This window comes from Falco punctatus, assembly GCF_963210335.1.
Source record: "Falco punctatus genome assembly, chromosome: 14".
NCBI classification, from domain to species: Eukaryota; Metazoa; Chordata; class Aves; order Falconiformes; family Falconidae; genus Falco; species Falco punctatus.
This window is the reverse complement of record NC_137594.1, coordinates 12,023,111-12,040,937: the sequence shown is the minus strand read 5'-3', so window position 1 is coordinate 12,040,937 and position 17,827 is coordinate 12,023,111. Positions and strand designations below refer to the sequence as shown.

At 44.5% G+C, this 17,827-nt stretch overlaps 1 protein-coding gene across 1 annotated transcript in view; it reads right to left on the bottom strand.

The window, feature by feature from the left end:
• Nucleotides 1-2,145: 2,145 nt before the first annotated feature.
• PEPD (peptidase D) overlaps nt 2,146-17,827 on the bottom strand; it is a 141,636-nt gene continuing 125,954 nt past the window's right edge. Inside the window, exons 14-15 of the mRNA XM_080365007.1 lie at nt 11,057-11,248; nt 2,146-2,827 (exon numbers count right to left, since the gene is read on the bottom strand). Coding sequence (XP_080221133.1) covers nt 2,678-2,827; nt 11,057-11,248 — 342 coding nt within the window. The 3' untranslated portion in view covers nt 2,146-2,677. The remainder of the gene's footprint in view (nt 2,828-11,056; nt 11,249-17,827) is intronic.

The following is a 17,827-nucleotide window of genomic DNA, read 5'->3' as shown; positions in this document are numbered from 1 at the left end:
AAAGACCCTAACGTAGTCAAAAAGAAAGTTTGCTGTCACCTGTATTTCCCCCCTACTAACACACTTTAAGTGTTAAATTAAATATCACTTTCAAACATAACTTTGCCTTTGTTTAAAGGCTTACTTCCCTGCCTCCCCCCATGCTAATTTAGAAAAAAGTTCTACATCACTTTTTGCTTAAGTGGATAAAAATTATAATTACAGAACAGACTTCTGGAAGGAAGAATGAAATTTATATTCACCACCTGATCACGGAGGAAAATGGGAGATGGGGCACCATCCCCGACTGAAATGGATCCACGTCTCAGGTAAGCAGAACAACAGAGTAGCCGGTTACGTGAGCGAGTGCTTTCCCCCCAGAACCCGTGGTAGGGTTCGTTTGCTGGTACATGTCGAAGCAGAACCAGTTCTGCCTCCTGCAGCACACACCAGATTGCTCGACCTGTTCTGCAGCAGCAGAGCCCAGTATTTGCCAAGATTAATCACGGGCAGGGAAAGGCCTATTAACTAGACTGGGGTTATGGCTCAGATGAAACAATTCCAAAACTTTTTTTTTTTTTTTTTTATCTGTGAAGTGTTACTTTAAAATAGTAACTGGTATTGAACCGAAGCAGCAGCAGGTCTCAAGGCAGTGAACGATCCCATGGGTGCGTGCAGAGCATGCCACAGGGAAGCATTTGCCCGCAGAGGGAACAAGGCTGAGGCCACGAGCACTGTCTTGCACTGAAAAAACTCCCTGAATTTTAGGGGGAGACAAGTCCAGAGCAGCACCAATATCGTTTCTGTATGCTTCTGTTTGCAAAGCCACCAAAGCAAGGCCTGAGGTCCTCTGCACGAGTACTGCATTTCAGAGGCACCACCACGCAAGGAGGCATTACTGCAGCTGCACCAACAAGGTGCTGATCTCACGCCCGCCCCTCCTCACCCCTTCCCCTTCACAAAACCTCCTGCACTTACCTCTTACAAGCCAATGCTGAGCCACCTTTAAAAAAAAAAAAAAGTAAATAGATTCATTTGTTAATAAAGTGACGTTAAACATAAGGACTGAAGTCCCCTAGATTATTTCGCAATGTGTTTCTTTTGTCTCCAACATGCAGCTTCCTATTTAGCAATGGGTCACCAAGCTGTTAGGAATAAAGGGCAGGCTCTTGTCACAGACATCAACGCAATTAGCAAAAAGAGCTCTCTGTAGAGCAACAGGTTTGACCATTTTTTAGGACATTTATTTCAGACCTAAATCCAGTCCCAGGTTGGGGGCACAAAGACAGCCACACAGTAGTTGTTGACGCCACCCGTGCCCACGCTGTGTGGCATGCCCCACGTAAGACAGGCGCTTGCAGGCACCCAGAAGCTCACAGTTGGTCCCACTGCCTGTGTGCCAGCTCCAGGATGTGAGCAACAGAAATGAGGTGCTGAGAGGATCAAGTCAGCCGATCCCTTCACAGTGGGAAAATCCTCATCTACTAAGCGGTAAGACCCAGCAAGGCCCTGACATTCTGTGTGACTTCAGTTCCCCTGACACGGCAGAGGGATGGTCTGAAGTGGCTTTGCAGTCAAACTGTGCAATGGAGCCTGAAGACCAAACAGGAGTTTTGATGTGTTCATGAAGTAAGCAAGATTGGTTTTATGTAGTTACAGCAACTAGTGCTATTTTATATTGCAAGGAATGTATTTTCCCGCAGGCCGATGAACACCTATAGTAAAGAAAGGCTTCTCTTGGCAATTCAAATCTTGCATGGATGTACAATCATTTTATGATCATTCTTAATATGTCTGTGGTGTATCCAAATAAAATTTACATGATTTCATTCTGAACTGGCTAACACTAGACAGTTAAAAACAACTCTCGTTCTGCACAGCATATGCTGCTGAATGACCCTAAGCCCTGCAGCAAAGATACTCCCTTCTTGTGATTTCTAAGGCTTGTGAACACCACAGCAATCTATGTTTTTAAGGAACAAACAGATGGACAAATCTAATAAGCATCAGGCTGTGTGTGAAGGATCAGTACACCCACTACTCAGAGCAGAAAAATCTGGCTAATGAAGGGTCAAAGTTTCCAGAACACGAACTGGTAGAAAGGTCAGATAAAGAAGCAGGAACACGAGCAGGAGAGCGCAATGATCACAAAGTTGTGAGCATAAATGATGCCAAGGATGAATTTTAATACAAATTTGATTCTGCTTACTCCGTTAACACTGAAATAAGATCTGTAAGAAAAATGTGTCCACTGAGAGCTGCAGATTTTTTCTTCTGTGTTTTTTCGCAGTACTTATGACAAAGTTTAAAAAAGGACTTAGATTGTTACAATTGCTGACAGCATTCAGATAATCCATTTGGTATTTTAAAGAGTCCCAATCATCAAAATTCAGCTTTAATTGCAAGATATGACTGAGCTGAGATCTGATAGAAGTATAAGCCCCACTGATTATGCAGCAGGGTTGTTCAGGTGGCACTTGGTAATGTAAACTGCTGATAGCAAGCAGGAGCATTTGAGTTACCTGGGTATCAAGTGCTGAAGCCTTCTACCTTCATTTTTAATAAATGAATCACTCCATCTAATAGCCTGCCTGCCTCCATTGCTATTAACAATTGGATGTATTTTATTTTATGTGCTGCAGCATTATAATCAGAACGATGACCGATTAGTGTGAGACAGTAAGTATCATCTTGAAGTTTACTGCTTTTGGCTGGAGAGGCTGTCAAATGACTTGGCACTGCTTTGGCCTTCGGCCATGAAAGCCTCTATTTCTTCAACAGTACGTGGGACGCATGTTAGCAGCTCCATTCCACTGGCTGTCACCGCGATGTCATCCTCGATCCGGACCTGTCACAGAGAACATGCGGTTACCAAGGTATTCCAGATGGGGATGAGAAGCACATGTGGCAGCGACAGCAGCGAAAGCACAAGGCACGTTCTGGTCTGTGGTGCTGGTGCAACACCAGGCAGAGCAATGTACTGCAAGCACCAGAATTGCCCATCACTACTGGCAGCGTGGCGCTGAGCCCTGAAGGGTCCACTGGCCCCTGCCACCCTCCTGGGATCACACAAGCTTCATGGTGACCACCGGCAGAGCAGCCCCGCAGGAGGTGGTGGCCCTGCAGGTGACTCAGGTGGTGCCTCTGCTACGTCAGGTACGCCAAGGACAGGCTCAACGAGATGCTGCATCAGTGAGCTCACGCTGCGTAATTATGTGGGGCAAATAAATCTCACCCCCCCAATACGAGGAGCAGCAAAAGGAACATTCTCCCCTGAACTGGCCTCCAGCCTTGTTAGCACATGGCTTGCTAGGGACAGGTACAACAGCAGTGCCTCCTGATGCCCGAAGTGCCTGTTCTCAAAGCCGTCCTGTTGCTGGGCTGCAGTTAGCTGCTCTTTGCACTTAAACATCAGATTCTCTTTCCTCTAAACACAATAAACTTTCAAAGAGGAACTTCAACACAAAATAGCTTGTAGCTGATATTTGAAATGTTGCATTTTGAGCTGATGAGAAACTCCTAAGCAGGTCAGACATTCCTTTTAAAATGCAATCACTGCATTTCAGATCATGCAAGGAAAAAAGCAGATCCCTCAGTTTTCCACCTCTTGTTCTGTTAAAAATGAAAAGTATGCTCCACTTCTGTTTGACTCTAATCTCTTCCTACCAGTAAATATGCCTACACAGACGTTTCCCGTTATCTTATCAGAAAAATGTTAGTAAGTCGCTAAGCTGCAATAAAAGCAAATTTAGTAAGGTGTAAATCCAAGAGAACACAAGCACTGGGTACTCCCACCTTACAATTGCTTTAATTGTTTCTGACCTCTTGACATTTTCAGCTAAAAATAAAGCTGGTTAACATTTGTACTTCTGATTGCAAAATAATCCATTTGTTCAAACTAAATGAGTCATCCAGTCCTTATTAAAATGTTTAATGATGTCTTTGCCAGATTATTTCTTTTACTTGGTATCAAGTTAAGTGTATTATAAAGCAGAATTAAATAAACAAACTCCATTGAGTTCACACATTCGATTTGGACAGCTGTAAATTTGAAAGCTGCGAAGCTCTTTACGCTTGGTGTGCCTGAAAGGCCAGTGCCTTGCTGCAGAAGAGGAAATCAGCAACACGTTTGATGACGCTACGCACTTGAAACAGATTTTACCAGGGTGGGTTGATTCATTGCTTCAATTCGGCCAGCTGAGCAAAAAATAACCCAAGGATTCAGCAACAGTCACATTGCATCTTAAGTTGAATCATGCCCTCTGCCTTACAGCAGCCCCCAGCATCTGTCCATCCACGATTTGGACCCGGGCACAGCCTGCCTGGGTAGACCAGCCCCTGGCAAAAACCTGCTGCTGCCAGCCGAGCCCTGCAGAAGTGCCAGAATCCAGGGAACAGATCTGGTGACTTGGTAAAAGCCAGAGCATCATGTCGGCAAGCGCACCTGTAACAGTGTAAATAGAGCTGGGCACAGCATTGATGTGGAAAGTAAAAATGTTAGTGCAAAAGTAAGTCGGGGTGGTGGGGTGGTGGGTGCAGCCAAAGCTGGACGTGGCTCTGCCTATGCAGAGGGCCCCTTTCTGAGTACCCTAGTTTCACAAACGTTCACCTGCTTGAACTGAAATCCCCCAGTTATCTGCTACAGAGAAATATCTGCCACAATCCATGCACTTAACCAGTGAGATTAGCAAAAAAAAAATAATATTAAAATAAAATAAATTGTTGGTGTTTTCCAGTTCAGTGTTTCATGCCTTCATCAATTCCTCGGCACTCTTTTGAGAAGATGGACTGGCTTCAAAGCAGAGCAGATGAAAGCCAGTCTAAGAGGGAGAGGGGAAGAACAAAAGCGACAAGGTGTCTGTCAGTGCTGTGCCCTATCTAGGCCACAAGAGAAAATCAGGATGGGGAAGGAGCTGGAAAATGGAGTTAGAGTGATGAAAGGAACCAGGGGAAGGAAGATACAATGAGGCAGGACAGGACTGACAAGTAACAGACAGAGAGATGGGGCTGGCTAAGGAGCCCAGGAAGTGAGAAGTCAGATGCCCTGAAAGAGGGGAGCGCAGGGGGGTGCTGCAGCCACCTAAGGCAGGGAACCGAGCATTACCAAACGGGGAAACCCCCCAGTCTGGGGTGCTACACAGAGCAGCTCACTGTATAGGAGAAACACTCTTAGGAGATCATATAATCAATGCACAGCTGTGGATTGGTGTGGAAAGCGGCAGAGCCAGCCCCATCGCACCAGCCTGCTCACCATCAGCAATTCCAAACAGTCTTTGGGCTGTAGCTGGAAGTGCACAGACCCACCTCTCCCGTGGGGCCCTCACCCATCACTCCTAGGAAAGCTCCAGCTCCTCCTCCAGGATCTAACCCTTTCTCTGCCTGGATGCACCTCACCTGAAACTGCTTGCTGTAACAGAGAAGACAGACTTCTCACTTCCAGTGCACATTTTCCCTTTCTCCAAAAGCAATGCAAACGCAGAGGAACACAGGTTCTCAAGCAGGAGGAATTTTTTGGTTTGTTTTTTTTTTCCTTCACACCCTCCATCATGCTTCACCCTGAGCTTAAACTCAGCAGCAGCAAGAAGCAGCTTCAGAGGACCTGCAAAACCTACCCTACAGGAGAGCTCAGCATTTGGTCTTGTCTTCTGTCCAAATGGACAAAAGATGCTGGATCTGTCTGGCAAGGCTCTCTGGCTTGGGACTGCCTTTCCCAGTGGGGGACAGTGGTTATGAAACTTGCTCTCAGAGCTATCCCTGTTTGCAGGCTCTTTGTTCAACAGCGCTGCTTGTTTCAGGACTACAGAGTGGTTTGGAATCGGAGACAGCTTAAAGGAACAGCAAACTGAGGTGTGAGGTTTGCTGCACCAGCAGCTTTCAGGGTGCTCTGCAAACACCCCAGGAGAGGCTTTGCTTTTTTAGTGTGAAATGGCGTGCTTCAAAAAGCACTCTGGTAAGGGTGAAGTGTCCAGGAATGCCAGGACTGTCCCTAGCATGCATTTTTCTTACCAAGGGTAGTGGCACGATCTGTCTAGATAGAGCTGATTGCACAACTGCCCAACGCCAGCAACAGATCATCATGTGGCTTGACTCAATGGACCCAACTGTGTCCCAAAGCAGGGCTGTGTGGGCATAGCCAAGGACAGCATAGGAGTTAAAATGCCAAGGCGGCAGTCAGCTATATATACAGCCTCGCACTTTGTCCTGACTTACTGTTACAGTCATGCTCCCCAGAGCCTCCTGTGTTATCTTCCAAAGGAAGGGGGTTGTAGCACTCATTCATTTCTTTTGGATGATGATATATATATAAAAGGCTTCTGAGAATCAAGAAACAATTTTGGCCAATTAAATAGTCCAGATTTGCACAATGACAGATCCCAGATGTGATTAAAAAAGACCACTGGTGACATGTCTCCTGCTTTTTTATAATCTATTGAGCATTTGTTTGATTATGGCTATGGAAAGCAGCAGTACTATCACTGCAAGGTCTTACAGTGGGAGACTTGCCTGGGAAACGATGACAGGACGTGGGCCACACATGCTACCCTGCAAAGTAAATTAGCACATGTGCTTCTGTCTGGCTGAAGGATCCACGTGTCTGTTTTTATAGCTGGTATCCTACAGAGGCAGATGCATGAAGCTAAGAGGACTTATTTCGACTCAGCCACTGACTCACCAGTAATTTTTAATAAAGCAAACTTACCATGAGCAGGGTTTGACTTCTGTATTTTAGGGGGACTGGTTAGGAAATAGAGGGGCCGAGCATCAGACCCAGGAACAGGCGGGTACATTGCAGAGTTGAGGAAGGCACCTTCCTGTCACCACATTACACAAAGTGGCAGCACCAGGCTGTTTTCTATATTGACTAACAGGCTCTGTGCTACACAATGACTTACTCATCCCATGCTGCCAGTCTTCCGTCTTCTTATGCACAAGCAAGTCCTCATGTCTGGCACACTTATTTTAAAGGTCCACATACAAACATTTTATAAAATGAGATCATGATCAGTAGGCTGAGGCCATGTATTTTAAGATCAACTGATAACACCTGGAAAACAGGCACACGGTTCCTTCATCCAGGCTCAAAAAGAAGCAATAAGCTGTAAGCTAAATACAGGTTAGAAACTGCTCTTACTTTAACCTAGTTAGTTAATTAAGACAACTTAAGAGAAAAGGGTTAAAGAAGGTTTACAAGCAATTAGCTGCTGGTTTTGAGTCGCCTATGAATATCGCTTCTCTTACAAGAACTTTAAAGAAAGCTATATATTTCATTATGACAATTGCTTTCTACAAAATTTTGTTTCAAAAATGCTATGTAGCATTATTACTGCTGCATAATATGAAATGTTAAAAAACAGATGAGCAAAATGTTTATTGCCTAGTAAACCATTTCATTCCAAAACACACATTCACCATAAACCCAGAAACAGAGCTCAACCTTCTGAAAAATAAAAATCAGGACAGAGGCAATTGCATGACTCTGTGAACCAAAGGTAGAAGCAATTAAATATCCTGCTTTTCATTTGGTTTAACATTTGTTTCTGAGTAAGAGAAGTACTGTTGTTTTGAAAAATATTGTAATATTAGCAGATCTTCAAGGTCCTGGGCTTTGTAAATTTATTTAGCTTTTAAATGAGAAAAATCTGCAAATGAAAAAAAGGTAATGTATTTAACATTAGCTGTCTTTCAGCATTTTCTCCAAGCTGCATAGAGTTTTCACATATTAAGTCTAGTCCTAGTTCTGCAGATCCTAGGGAAAAACAAAGCCTGAACATTTAAGGCCAAAAAAAGATTGAACGGTTTTACTGGGTCTTTGAGAAAACATCATATGAACTGCATGAATCAGTAATCAGCTTACGAAGAACGGAAATGTCAGACCTTAAAGGGCAGCGTCTGGAGTTAGTATTTCCCTTTCCCTGAGGAATCGGTTGCTTTTCCTGAGCAACATATTCAACTGTATGGACATACCTCTATTTGCACATGTTTATTTACGAACGCAGCAAAGGCAGAGTCCAGGCAGAGCAGAGGTGCCCTGGGATGGGCACTGTGCCAGCGCCTGATGGCAGCCCTTGCCCCACAAAATTTATGACCTCAGTAAACTGGACCTTCGTTTTGCAGATGGAGAACTGAAGTACACGTGATTGAGCGACTTCCTGAAAAGGGCTGGGGAAGCTTGTGAAGGACTGAACTCCACAGCTGTCAAGTAAAGAGGTTAGGGCTTCAGACAGGGCAGCCTGTGCTCTCAGCAGCAGATCCCCTAGCAAAACTTCTTGCCTCCTCCAGAGAGATCTGTATTGGACCCAGAACAGCTGTTGTTTGGTAAAAGCCCACGACAGGGTCCCTGGGAAGCAGTTACAGCCACAAAGCCTGAGTGTCTGTGTTACAGGGACACAGGATGCGTGGGCTGCTGGTGGATCAGCTCGGAGCGTGCGCAGGAGCAGCACTGGTGCCGCCAGCACATGCCCCGCACACCGGCAGCAAAGTGGGCGAAGGGAAACCTCGCCTTCTCTCTCGTTCCTTTCTGCTCTTGCAGCTTTTACAATCTCTTTACAGCTAAATCCAGGCAGCACAAATTACAATAAATGGCTACAGTCTCGCCCTTTTTGGCACAACAGAAGAGCATCTCTTCTCAATGCAGAGACTTGTCACAGTCAAGAAAACTACCCAAAGCCCCCAAAAGACATGAACTCAAGGTGAATTCATTAAAGTTCACAAATCCCCTGTGCAGACAGCCTAACTCAGTATAACAATGGTGTTACTTTGGTTAACGTAAGTTCATTTTGGAAGTGAATTAAACTAAACCAAATGAAGAACACTTTAATTAGTGCTGAGCTCTGCAGAGGGAAATGGACTACTTATTTCCTTTTGCAGAATGTATTTTTCTTTTAAAGGAAGACTGACTGGTGAGTTCTTTAGCTAGAACTGACACCAATACCAACCCCCATACTTAATATTTGTCAGTAAAACCACTGTGCTTCACAAGATCTTTTTTAATCACGTAGAGAGAAAGTCTTCTGACATGCTTTTGAGAGAAAACTTCACTCACTCTGGATAAACTAGAATGAACCAGCATGTAGATAACTAATCATGCTACACAGCACAAACTGCATCTTCTACTTATGTAGAATCAAATCAGAATTGTAAAGATGGAAAAATTAATTTTGATTGTGTTATAATTCAGCTTTTCTCTAGAATTCAGAAATATTCCGATGTACTTCAGTCTCAGATTTTATTTCCATTCTTCTCCTGGACAAAATCAAGTAACAACATCTGGCTCAGGGTATGTGTGTATTATTATTTTTTTCTCTCTAAGTAAAATGTATTGTTCACAGGGGGATCAGAGATTTAGATTTTTGCTCAATCGTTTTGGGGCAACTCCCCCTTTTAGCAAAGTTTGTTGGCTAGCTCTCCTTACAAGTCATCATTACAGGAAGCTAAGCAAAAAACAGGGGAGAAAGTTAGACTTTGCTTGAAATCTCTGGAACAAGACTGCCTGATCCAGCAACTTATTACTAAGGTAGAGATCCTGTGCTGTCACTCCTATTCCACACAAATGCAGACAGCGGGTAAGCCTCAAGCTGCAGAGCTGGAGTGGGCATTCACAGCAAGTCATAGAAAAATGTGGGCTTTGCTAAGCATTTCCAGAAAAAACAGGAATCAACGCAACTGCCGAAAAACTCCCACAGACTGTTTACATGGAAAGTGAAGACAGTTCAACCTGTTTTTATTGTGGTGTCACGCTACACAAGTGCATTGCAATGCTCCTTTAAAACACGCTTCAGCACATGGTGCCGTATCTAACGTGCTCACAGCAAGAAAATGCAGAGTTAGCTGCCTTTTCACCAGTATCTCCTTGGCTGGCTGGCAAGTGTTGATAAAAGAAACAACACGGAGACACATAACGTCTCAGACCTCAGCAGCTAATTAAATACCAGCAAGGGTGAAGTCCCATGTCTCTTGATAAGGCACACACACATCATAGGGGGAGCGTTCACAGGTGGCTGCCCAGGAGCCTGGCTGGCTCACATGGCTGGGAATGGCACACACATTCTGTCAGGGCTGGTGGTTCAAAGCCAGCTTGGACCAAGAGTGTTACAGTAACTACCCTCTCACGGCTGGTGTATGATGATAAATTAGTGAATGGCAGCAGCAGACAATTCCTAATGAGTGACTTTTCATACCAGAAAATCACCATCGGTGCCAGTGATTGTTAGCTTTGTTGAGACTTTGCAGAAGAGCCACGAGGAGGACGGGGCACTGCAGCTGCCGGCTCTATCTTCTCTGTGCATGAATACGGAAGCTCAGAGAACAATGCGACACCCTCCAAATGCTCGCCCCACTAAAATGAAAACCCACTGGAAACCACTGCAACTGCTAAACGCTCTGTGAGGGCAGTGGCTTTGAATGGGCATTGTGCCCGGGACAGCATGGAGAAACAAGGCCCCTCTGCTTGCACAGCAGCTGCTTGCAGGGCAGGGGAATGATCGCCCAGACCACAGCGACCTCCCAAGCCAGCCGACCCTCCAGCGCGCACACTGCTGCCTGAGCACCAGTGCTCGTGAAGCCCATCGGCCATTCTTCTGGAAGACAGGGAAGGCTTTACATGCACAAGTTTCACAGCCTTCTGGCAATAATCCAGTAAGAGCAATTATTGCTGTTTTTCTCCGTTGCCTCCCTGACTTAAACAGCATCGGGCTCTTCTGCCCTGGGAGGGAGCAGCAGACTGTGCCCCTGTCAGGGAAGCTAACTCTGGACTATGGATCTTGGTCTCATGTTTCATAACATGCATATTTCACACAATAGACAAAAGACCTACCTGGCAAGTCACTGTACAGTGCTGACAGAGCATATTTCAACCAATGGAAAAATACGGAACTATCGTTTATCAGGTATCACAAGTACAAAAACCAAATTTAAAAATAACAAAAAAACCCCAGTTTGTCTGCAGGGTCAAATGGCCCAAGGTGCTGCATCAGGAACAGCCCTAAACATTAAAACTTCAACAAAATTTCTCAAGTACACAGTAAAGGCAAACATACAAAACCAATTTCAGAAAAACATCTGGTGAAGAATTACTCACCCCGCCAAATCCTCTAAAGCGTTGCAGGACATCGTTGTTGATGAAACAGGACTGTGCAGGATCACGGAGGGCTTGGTCCAGGAGGTGGTCGATGAAGTAGATGCCTGGCTCGATGGTCAGCACCATGCCCTGCTCCAGGTTGCGGGCAGTGCGCAGGCTCCTCAGCCCCGGCAGGTCAATGCGCTCCACTCCCTGCAGAAGCAAGACTGGCTGTGATGGATGGAGCGGCATTGCATGGCTGACCTTTTAGCAAGGCCCTCCTACGCGGACTGCTCCATAAGACACCCAAACCGCAAGAAATATTTGGGAAGCAGAGGACTGAAAAACTGCGCTATGCAATTACCTCTCTCTCATCAGCCCCCCATTTAGCTCTCGCACAGTGGTGACCAGCTTTCAATTCAACACCTGAACTGTTCTTTGTACCACAGAAATCCCGGCTCTGGATATGCTTGGTACTGTACTCTCTACCTTGAGAGAGGTACTGCTCTACGGAAAAAAATAATTACTTGCACTATTCCTATACCCTCCCGTGCAAAGTACGGTATTTTAAACAACGTGCAAATCTTGAAATGCCCCCTCCACGTCATGGCTGAAACAGCTGAACTATGCAGTAGAGAACAATTTCTCCAAGGATATGCAAATGCTTATTCTCACTGAATGTTATTAAAATTACACATTTACGATCTTGATTCAGGAGCAATGAGTCTACACATGACCTCATAAAAGCAGCCCGTTTAAAACTAAACTTCTGTCAGATTCAGACTTTCAGGCAACATGATGCTGACTGATATTATTAAAAACTAAGTCAAAACAAGTCCTGACTAGAAAAACATTCTCTTCTTCCCAAAAGCTGGTAAAGCAAAATGATATATGAGGACGTGCTTAGTCAAGGAATTAGAAACACTGCAAAGACTAGTTTGGGATATTAATTTTCTTCCCCAAAATGTGCCAGGTATTGCAACATTGGAATAAATATATCTCAATCCCATTAGTTTTTCAAAAATTCTTTGCAACTGTAGCAAAATTTCATCAACAAAATATCATGATGGCCAATAAACAGCTCACAGGCCCAACAGCTTACAAAAACGCGCACACACTTTGCTCACAAAAACTTTTCCGCTTTAAGCCCTTAAGTCAGAGGTTAACAGGTCTGCAAGATGACGGTGTTATTGATCTGGTCTCCACCAAGCTTTCCCCAATCTTGCTTCTGGCCAGTCACGGTACTTTTCCTTGCTGGCAGAAGGGGTGCCTCCTTTCAGCATCACCAGCAGTGTGACCTGTATCCCAAGGATGAAACACCTCCTTTCTCCAGGACAAAACATGCTGCCCGGTGCCACCCTGCGTGCCAGGGCAGCATGTCTGGGCACAGCTGTGCTCCGCGTTCCTGTCACACCGATGCGGGGTGGGGGGGTGGGGTGGGGTGGTGGTGCTGGAGCATACCCTGCAGATTAGCCACGTTTTTCTCTTACTGAATCATTCCCTCTCCACAGTGGATAGAGCTCCACAGCACTGTTTGCTCTTGAGCTTCGCTTTCAGTTCAGAGAAAGCCTATTTCACAGAAATCCTGCTTGCAACAGCCACTCAGCAGTGTTTGTTTTATTCTCACTGGTCACCCAAGCAATACTGGGGTCACTTTTTTTCCCTTTGCAGAGCTTATTCTGTTCCAATGCACAGCATCTCACAGCCACCAAGATCTTCACAGCTAACCAGCCTGGACATTTGTGGGTAGGTCTGCCCATTTTTCCGAGATGGAGAGCATTTACAGTTCTCAGTGCCCTTGCAAGCCAGCGAGTGTATCCTGACCATTTTCACTGTGTATTCGATACATTTTTTTCTTATGTTTGATTTGAATTTTGCAGAGCATTATATTACACTAAAGTAAGAAAGCACACATTTGTTATACTGAGGCTAGGAAACAAGAATATTCCAATATTAAGCAAGGCACTTTGCATTTATATTCTTATCAAAACCCAAAGAGAATCAATATATTTCCAAACTTTAAACAATAGCTGCACTGACACGGAGCCATTTTTCTTTCTGCTTTTGCCCCATGGGGTTTGGCATCTCACAAATTCATTGTAACGCATAAAGGAAATGAGGGCATCCGATCTTGTGGATTAATCTCTCCATGAGCTGTAAACAATTAGATTAGCGTCTGGACCTTTTGGTGTCTTGCCAACTATCTATCGGCTGCTTTACAACAACCAAACCGTATTTGGCTTTTAAGTACACTTCTCTTCAACGCTGCTTGCAAATGCCTTTTCTGAGACAGTCGATCCAAGACAGATGCTAGAAAGATGAATGCGCAGCAAGGCAAACAATGGCAAACATCCTCTGCAGGCAGCCCTGGCACAGCCTCCGCATTTTTTTTGCCTTTTCTAAAAACAAATGAGGTTTAGCACCAGGTGTGACAATAAATCCTCGATGCCCACTTCATTTATGTCTGTGTAGCTGTTAAAGCAACGTGTAGGTATTTTGTCTGGACTCCTTGCAGCCCAATTCTGCTTTTAGTACTTCCTCCAAGAAGCTAACAGCATGGTTACAACTCAGGAGCAAGACCCAGGGATTCACATTTGGAAACATCCTTCAGTTGCGCAGGCTCCCCAGGCCGTTAACCAAGCAGGGAGGGCCCCTCAAGCACCAGAATACTGCTGCTCCCCCAAAAGTAAAATTTTAACTTCTCTAGAAGGATTTCACAAACTCTTTTTGAAGGATTTCACAAACTCTTTTTGATATTCCCCCCCCCCGTCCTAGCTCAGCTCTAGGTTGTGTCAGCTCTTGGCTTCACCTCCAGATTTCGGATTTTGCAGGCACTTAAGTCAACGCGTAAATGGCAGCAGCTACACCTCTTCCATGAAAGCAGCTCTAGCAGGCCTTTGGAGAAGGGGTTACACAGCTCAGCTTTTCAAAGACAGTAAGCAGGACAGCAGTGGGCAGGCTTGAGGCAAGGAAGACCTACGGTCCCTTTTAATAGAGGCTAGCAAGACGTTCACCAAGAGATGCACGAAATGGATGAAGAGACAGACAGGTCCTGGCTATCGCAGGTACATGGCCATGCACACCCTGAGCGGAGGACAGCCCCAGTCCAGCTTGCTGCAAGGGTGAAGGAAAATGTGAGCTGGGACAGGGAACGAGCAGAGTGTGGGAGGGGGAAGGTGACCAAGCTGGGGAGATGACAACACTCCTTCTTTTGAGAACAGTGCTGGATTAAAACATACATTGGACTGTGGCTTCAGCATCCCAAATGACATCAGCTCTCTGGGCACTTGTGACCACCTTGCTAGCCACCATGGCCATCAGGTCCAGGGGCTCAGAGTTCTCAGCTTTCAGTCTGCTGCAGTTGTTTATGAAAACTAGGACAAACTGAGGCTTTTTTTTAATGACTTTTTAGTCTACCCCCAAACACTACCACCCCCAAATAGAAGACGACAGGTCTGAAACAAGGACGCTGACATTTTCCATCAAGTCAAACCCTGCTGGGAGCGAAGCCTGATGGGGAAACCTCACACTGTCATCCATCAGTGTGAATCTTCTGCCATTACTGGGTTTTCTCCTTTGTGAGGAGGGACCCTACATTTTGCAGCTGAACATGAAAGCCTTGTTTTCAACAACCATCATGAAGTTGTTTTGTAGAGGGATGAAATGAATAGTAAAAATCTGAATGCTGGCACAGCAGCTGTGTGGATATCTGCTTCTATTACCATTATAACCTGGAGGCCTGGCCACGGAGCAGGACACTGATGCACTCAGTGCTGTACAACTGTAAAGCATAAGTTGGTAATTTTCCTCAAAAAGCGTAGAGAATAATCTAGAAAATATTAACACCTAGGCATCTAAACACAGACTCCCAGTGATATTCTGGGAAAATTACTTTTTGAAGAAGTATTTTGTATGTATACTGCAACAACAGACTACATTCAAAATTGTTTTCTAAGACTGGTTTTATTTGGAGGTTCTGCTCACATTTTAAAATTAAGACACTCCCCCCACAGTAAGCACAGATGTACGACACTGTCATTTGTGACTGTACTCCTGCCAAGAACATCAGATTCCAATTAATGGTTCATGTAAGGTAACAAAACCCAGCATGTCTAGGCAATAAGGACTGTCAAGGGAACAAGAGAATTATTATGTAAACTGATTTCATTACTATGTAAGCAAAATAAAAGTTCAAATTAAGTTAAGTGTGCAGTAATATAAAATATATATCTATTTTTGGAATAAGCAGGGAATTAGGAAGTATGCAAATCTGCCTATTCCCTAGAAAAGTGGCTGTGAAAGACTAGAAGTTGCAATATGCCCAGAATACACTTCAGTATAAGGATGAATTACAGCCTGCTCCTAAGCAACTCAATGGTTAATGGGGATATATGCTGCTCTTTCCATGGAAGAACTGCAACGTGTATCGTGCTGGTCTTGTCCCACAGACACCAGCCACCAGGAAAAGCCATCAGAAGCAGAAGTAGCTCCAGGCCCATTCAGGTGAGCCTGATCTTGGGTCTGTCTTTGGATCAGGACAGAAGAAAACCACAGGTGATGTCTCTGTGCTGGCTGGTCATCACCCACAGGGCCACGGACACTAGCTTGGGATGCATGAGAGCACAGAGATGCAAGGACACCCTCGCCCCTAAAACCAGGGGCTTCAACACTTAGTTGGCATCACCTAAAAGTTTCCTCAAGCCAGCAATGGCAGTAAAACATGGCCACAGCAACAATCACCAAAGCTGCTCATAACTGTGAACTCTAAAGACTCGCGTAGCAGCACAGATGAATTTCTGGTACTTCTTTCCAGCTAAATCATCACAGAACTTTTTTGAGCCTGACAAAGAGACTAGTCCCAGTTGGACCACATCCAATACAGTGAAGTCCTAACCATTTTATCAAGCTAAGTGCAATCAAGTACTTAAATTAGTCAGAATACTAACATTATATTTAGATTCTATGAAATGAACACCGAAGTGAAATCTCAGCTCTTTCACTCTTCCCTATTCTCCCACTGTGTATACCCAACTTCTAATTAGCTCATTTATTGTAAAAAGAACGGAGGCCTGTGCAGCTAATAAAAGTCTTGAATTCCGTTTCACTTGTCTCCTGGTCCCTCCTCTCTAAGCCCTTGTTTCTCTTGCTGAATGTTACTAATGAAGATCAGTTTATTCAATCTATCCTGCTTTTTCCCAGCAGCCTGAGCTGCCTATAGTCACCTGAAGGAACTGCTGTCAGTTCTGCCTTTGAAATCAGCAGCAGGTTACAGAACATGCCCCAAGCATCACATACCACTTGTGGCATTTGCAAGTCAACGCTTCCACTTCTGCAGGAGAATCTAATTACTAGCTGGAGCTTTTGGGACACAGCTCAAAGTTAATATTGGGGAATGGAGGGCACATGATGTTTAACTGGCTATTTTATTTGAAACATTTTTGTCTTTTCCTAGGTATTAACTGTGGTATCAGGTTTAAGCTGCATAGTAAGTTTCCTGTTACTGCAGGGAATGAGGAAAAATCACCTGCACTTATTCGAGGCACCAGTGCTTGCCGAGTCAGATTGAGCTGAATTTCAATCCATCACTACAGCACGGTTCTGAAAGTAACTTCCCATGTCATTTTTGCTTCCTGATTCTCAGATGTCACCAAGCTCCACTGCTATAATAATGGAAATAAAAAACCCACACGGATTTTCTTTTTTCTTAAAACCTTAGTGTGATTAAAAAAAAAAAAAAAAAAAGAGATGTCAAAGAGTAAAAATCACCAGGTTGGCAACTACAACATAAACCTGGAAGATGAGAGGAATATTTAGCTGGAGAATTCCTAAGAAATGAGAAAGAATTGCAAAAGCTACCAGCAACACTGTTTTAAAATGAGATCAATGACAAGCACCGTTTAAAATCTAATGGACGGGTTTTGTTGTGACACACAGAAAGCATATATAGGCGGGGGCCTTAAATAAAAGGTCTTCTGTGATCTTTAGAAAGTAATATTAGTGGAAATTGCACAACAAAACCCCTAAAGTATACCTATGAAACCTTTTATACCTTACTTTTACATGTAATTGAAAGCAGAACTGTACTGTCTTGGTCTTTCTCTCCTACTGCACCTAGAATGAATTGTTCAAAACCACACACAAGCTCTGTTAAGTCTCTGCTAAAATTTCTGAAAGATTTGGACTTAATATCTCCAGATAAAAACTCTCTTAGCACACAAAGTCTTTTGCAACAAACTTCACCAAGTAAAAGAAACATAAGCAAGTATCTCCATCAAGAAAAAATTAACCAGAACTAATGAAATCCAAACAAAGCAACAAAAACCCCAGGTCCACAACGCTTTCTTTCTCAGAGGAGGAGGGAAACCCTGTGGTACAGCAGGGCATGGGCTGCACCATGGCACTGCACTGACACAGCACCTGAGCCCTCCGCTCCTCTTCTGCCTTTGCTCAAGTCTTAAGGTTCCATGAACACCCAAACTCCAGCATCTGTGTTCACAGGGAAAAGCTGCTGGGAACTGATGACATGTAAGGTGCCACATCAGGGTACAAGCCTAACTCTGGGAGGGGCTTAAATCCCACGGAAGAATCTTAGGCTGCAGGAAACTCTCCTGGCTGCTGTTCAACCCAACAGAGAACAATAAGCACTACGGATTGCAGTGCTGTTCTGCATGGAAATGCTGTAGAATTCAAAGTCTTCACCAGTTTGTTTCTTGCTTACACTCTGCCTGCTCAGTGGCCCACACAACCATATGTCTCTGCTATGCAGGAATTCAAAGAATCGAAAGGGAAGTG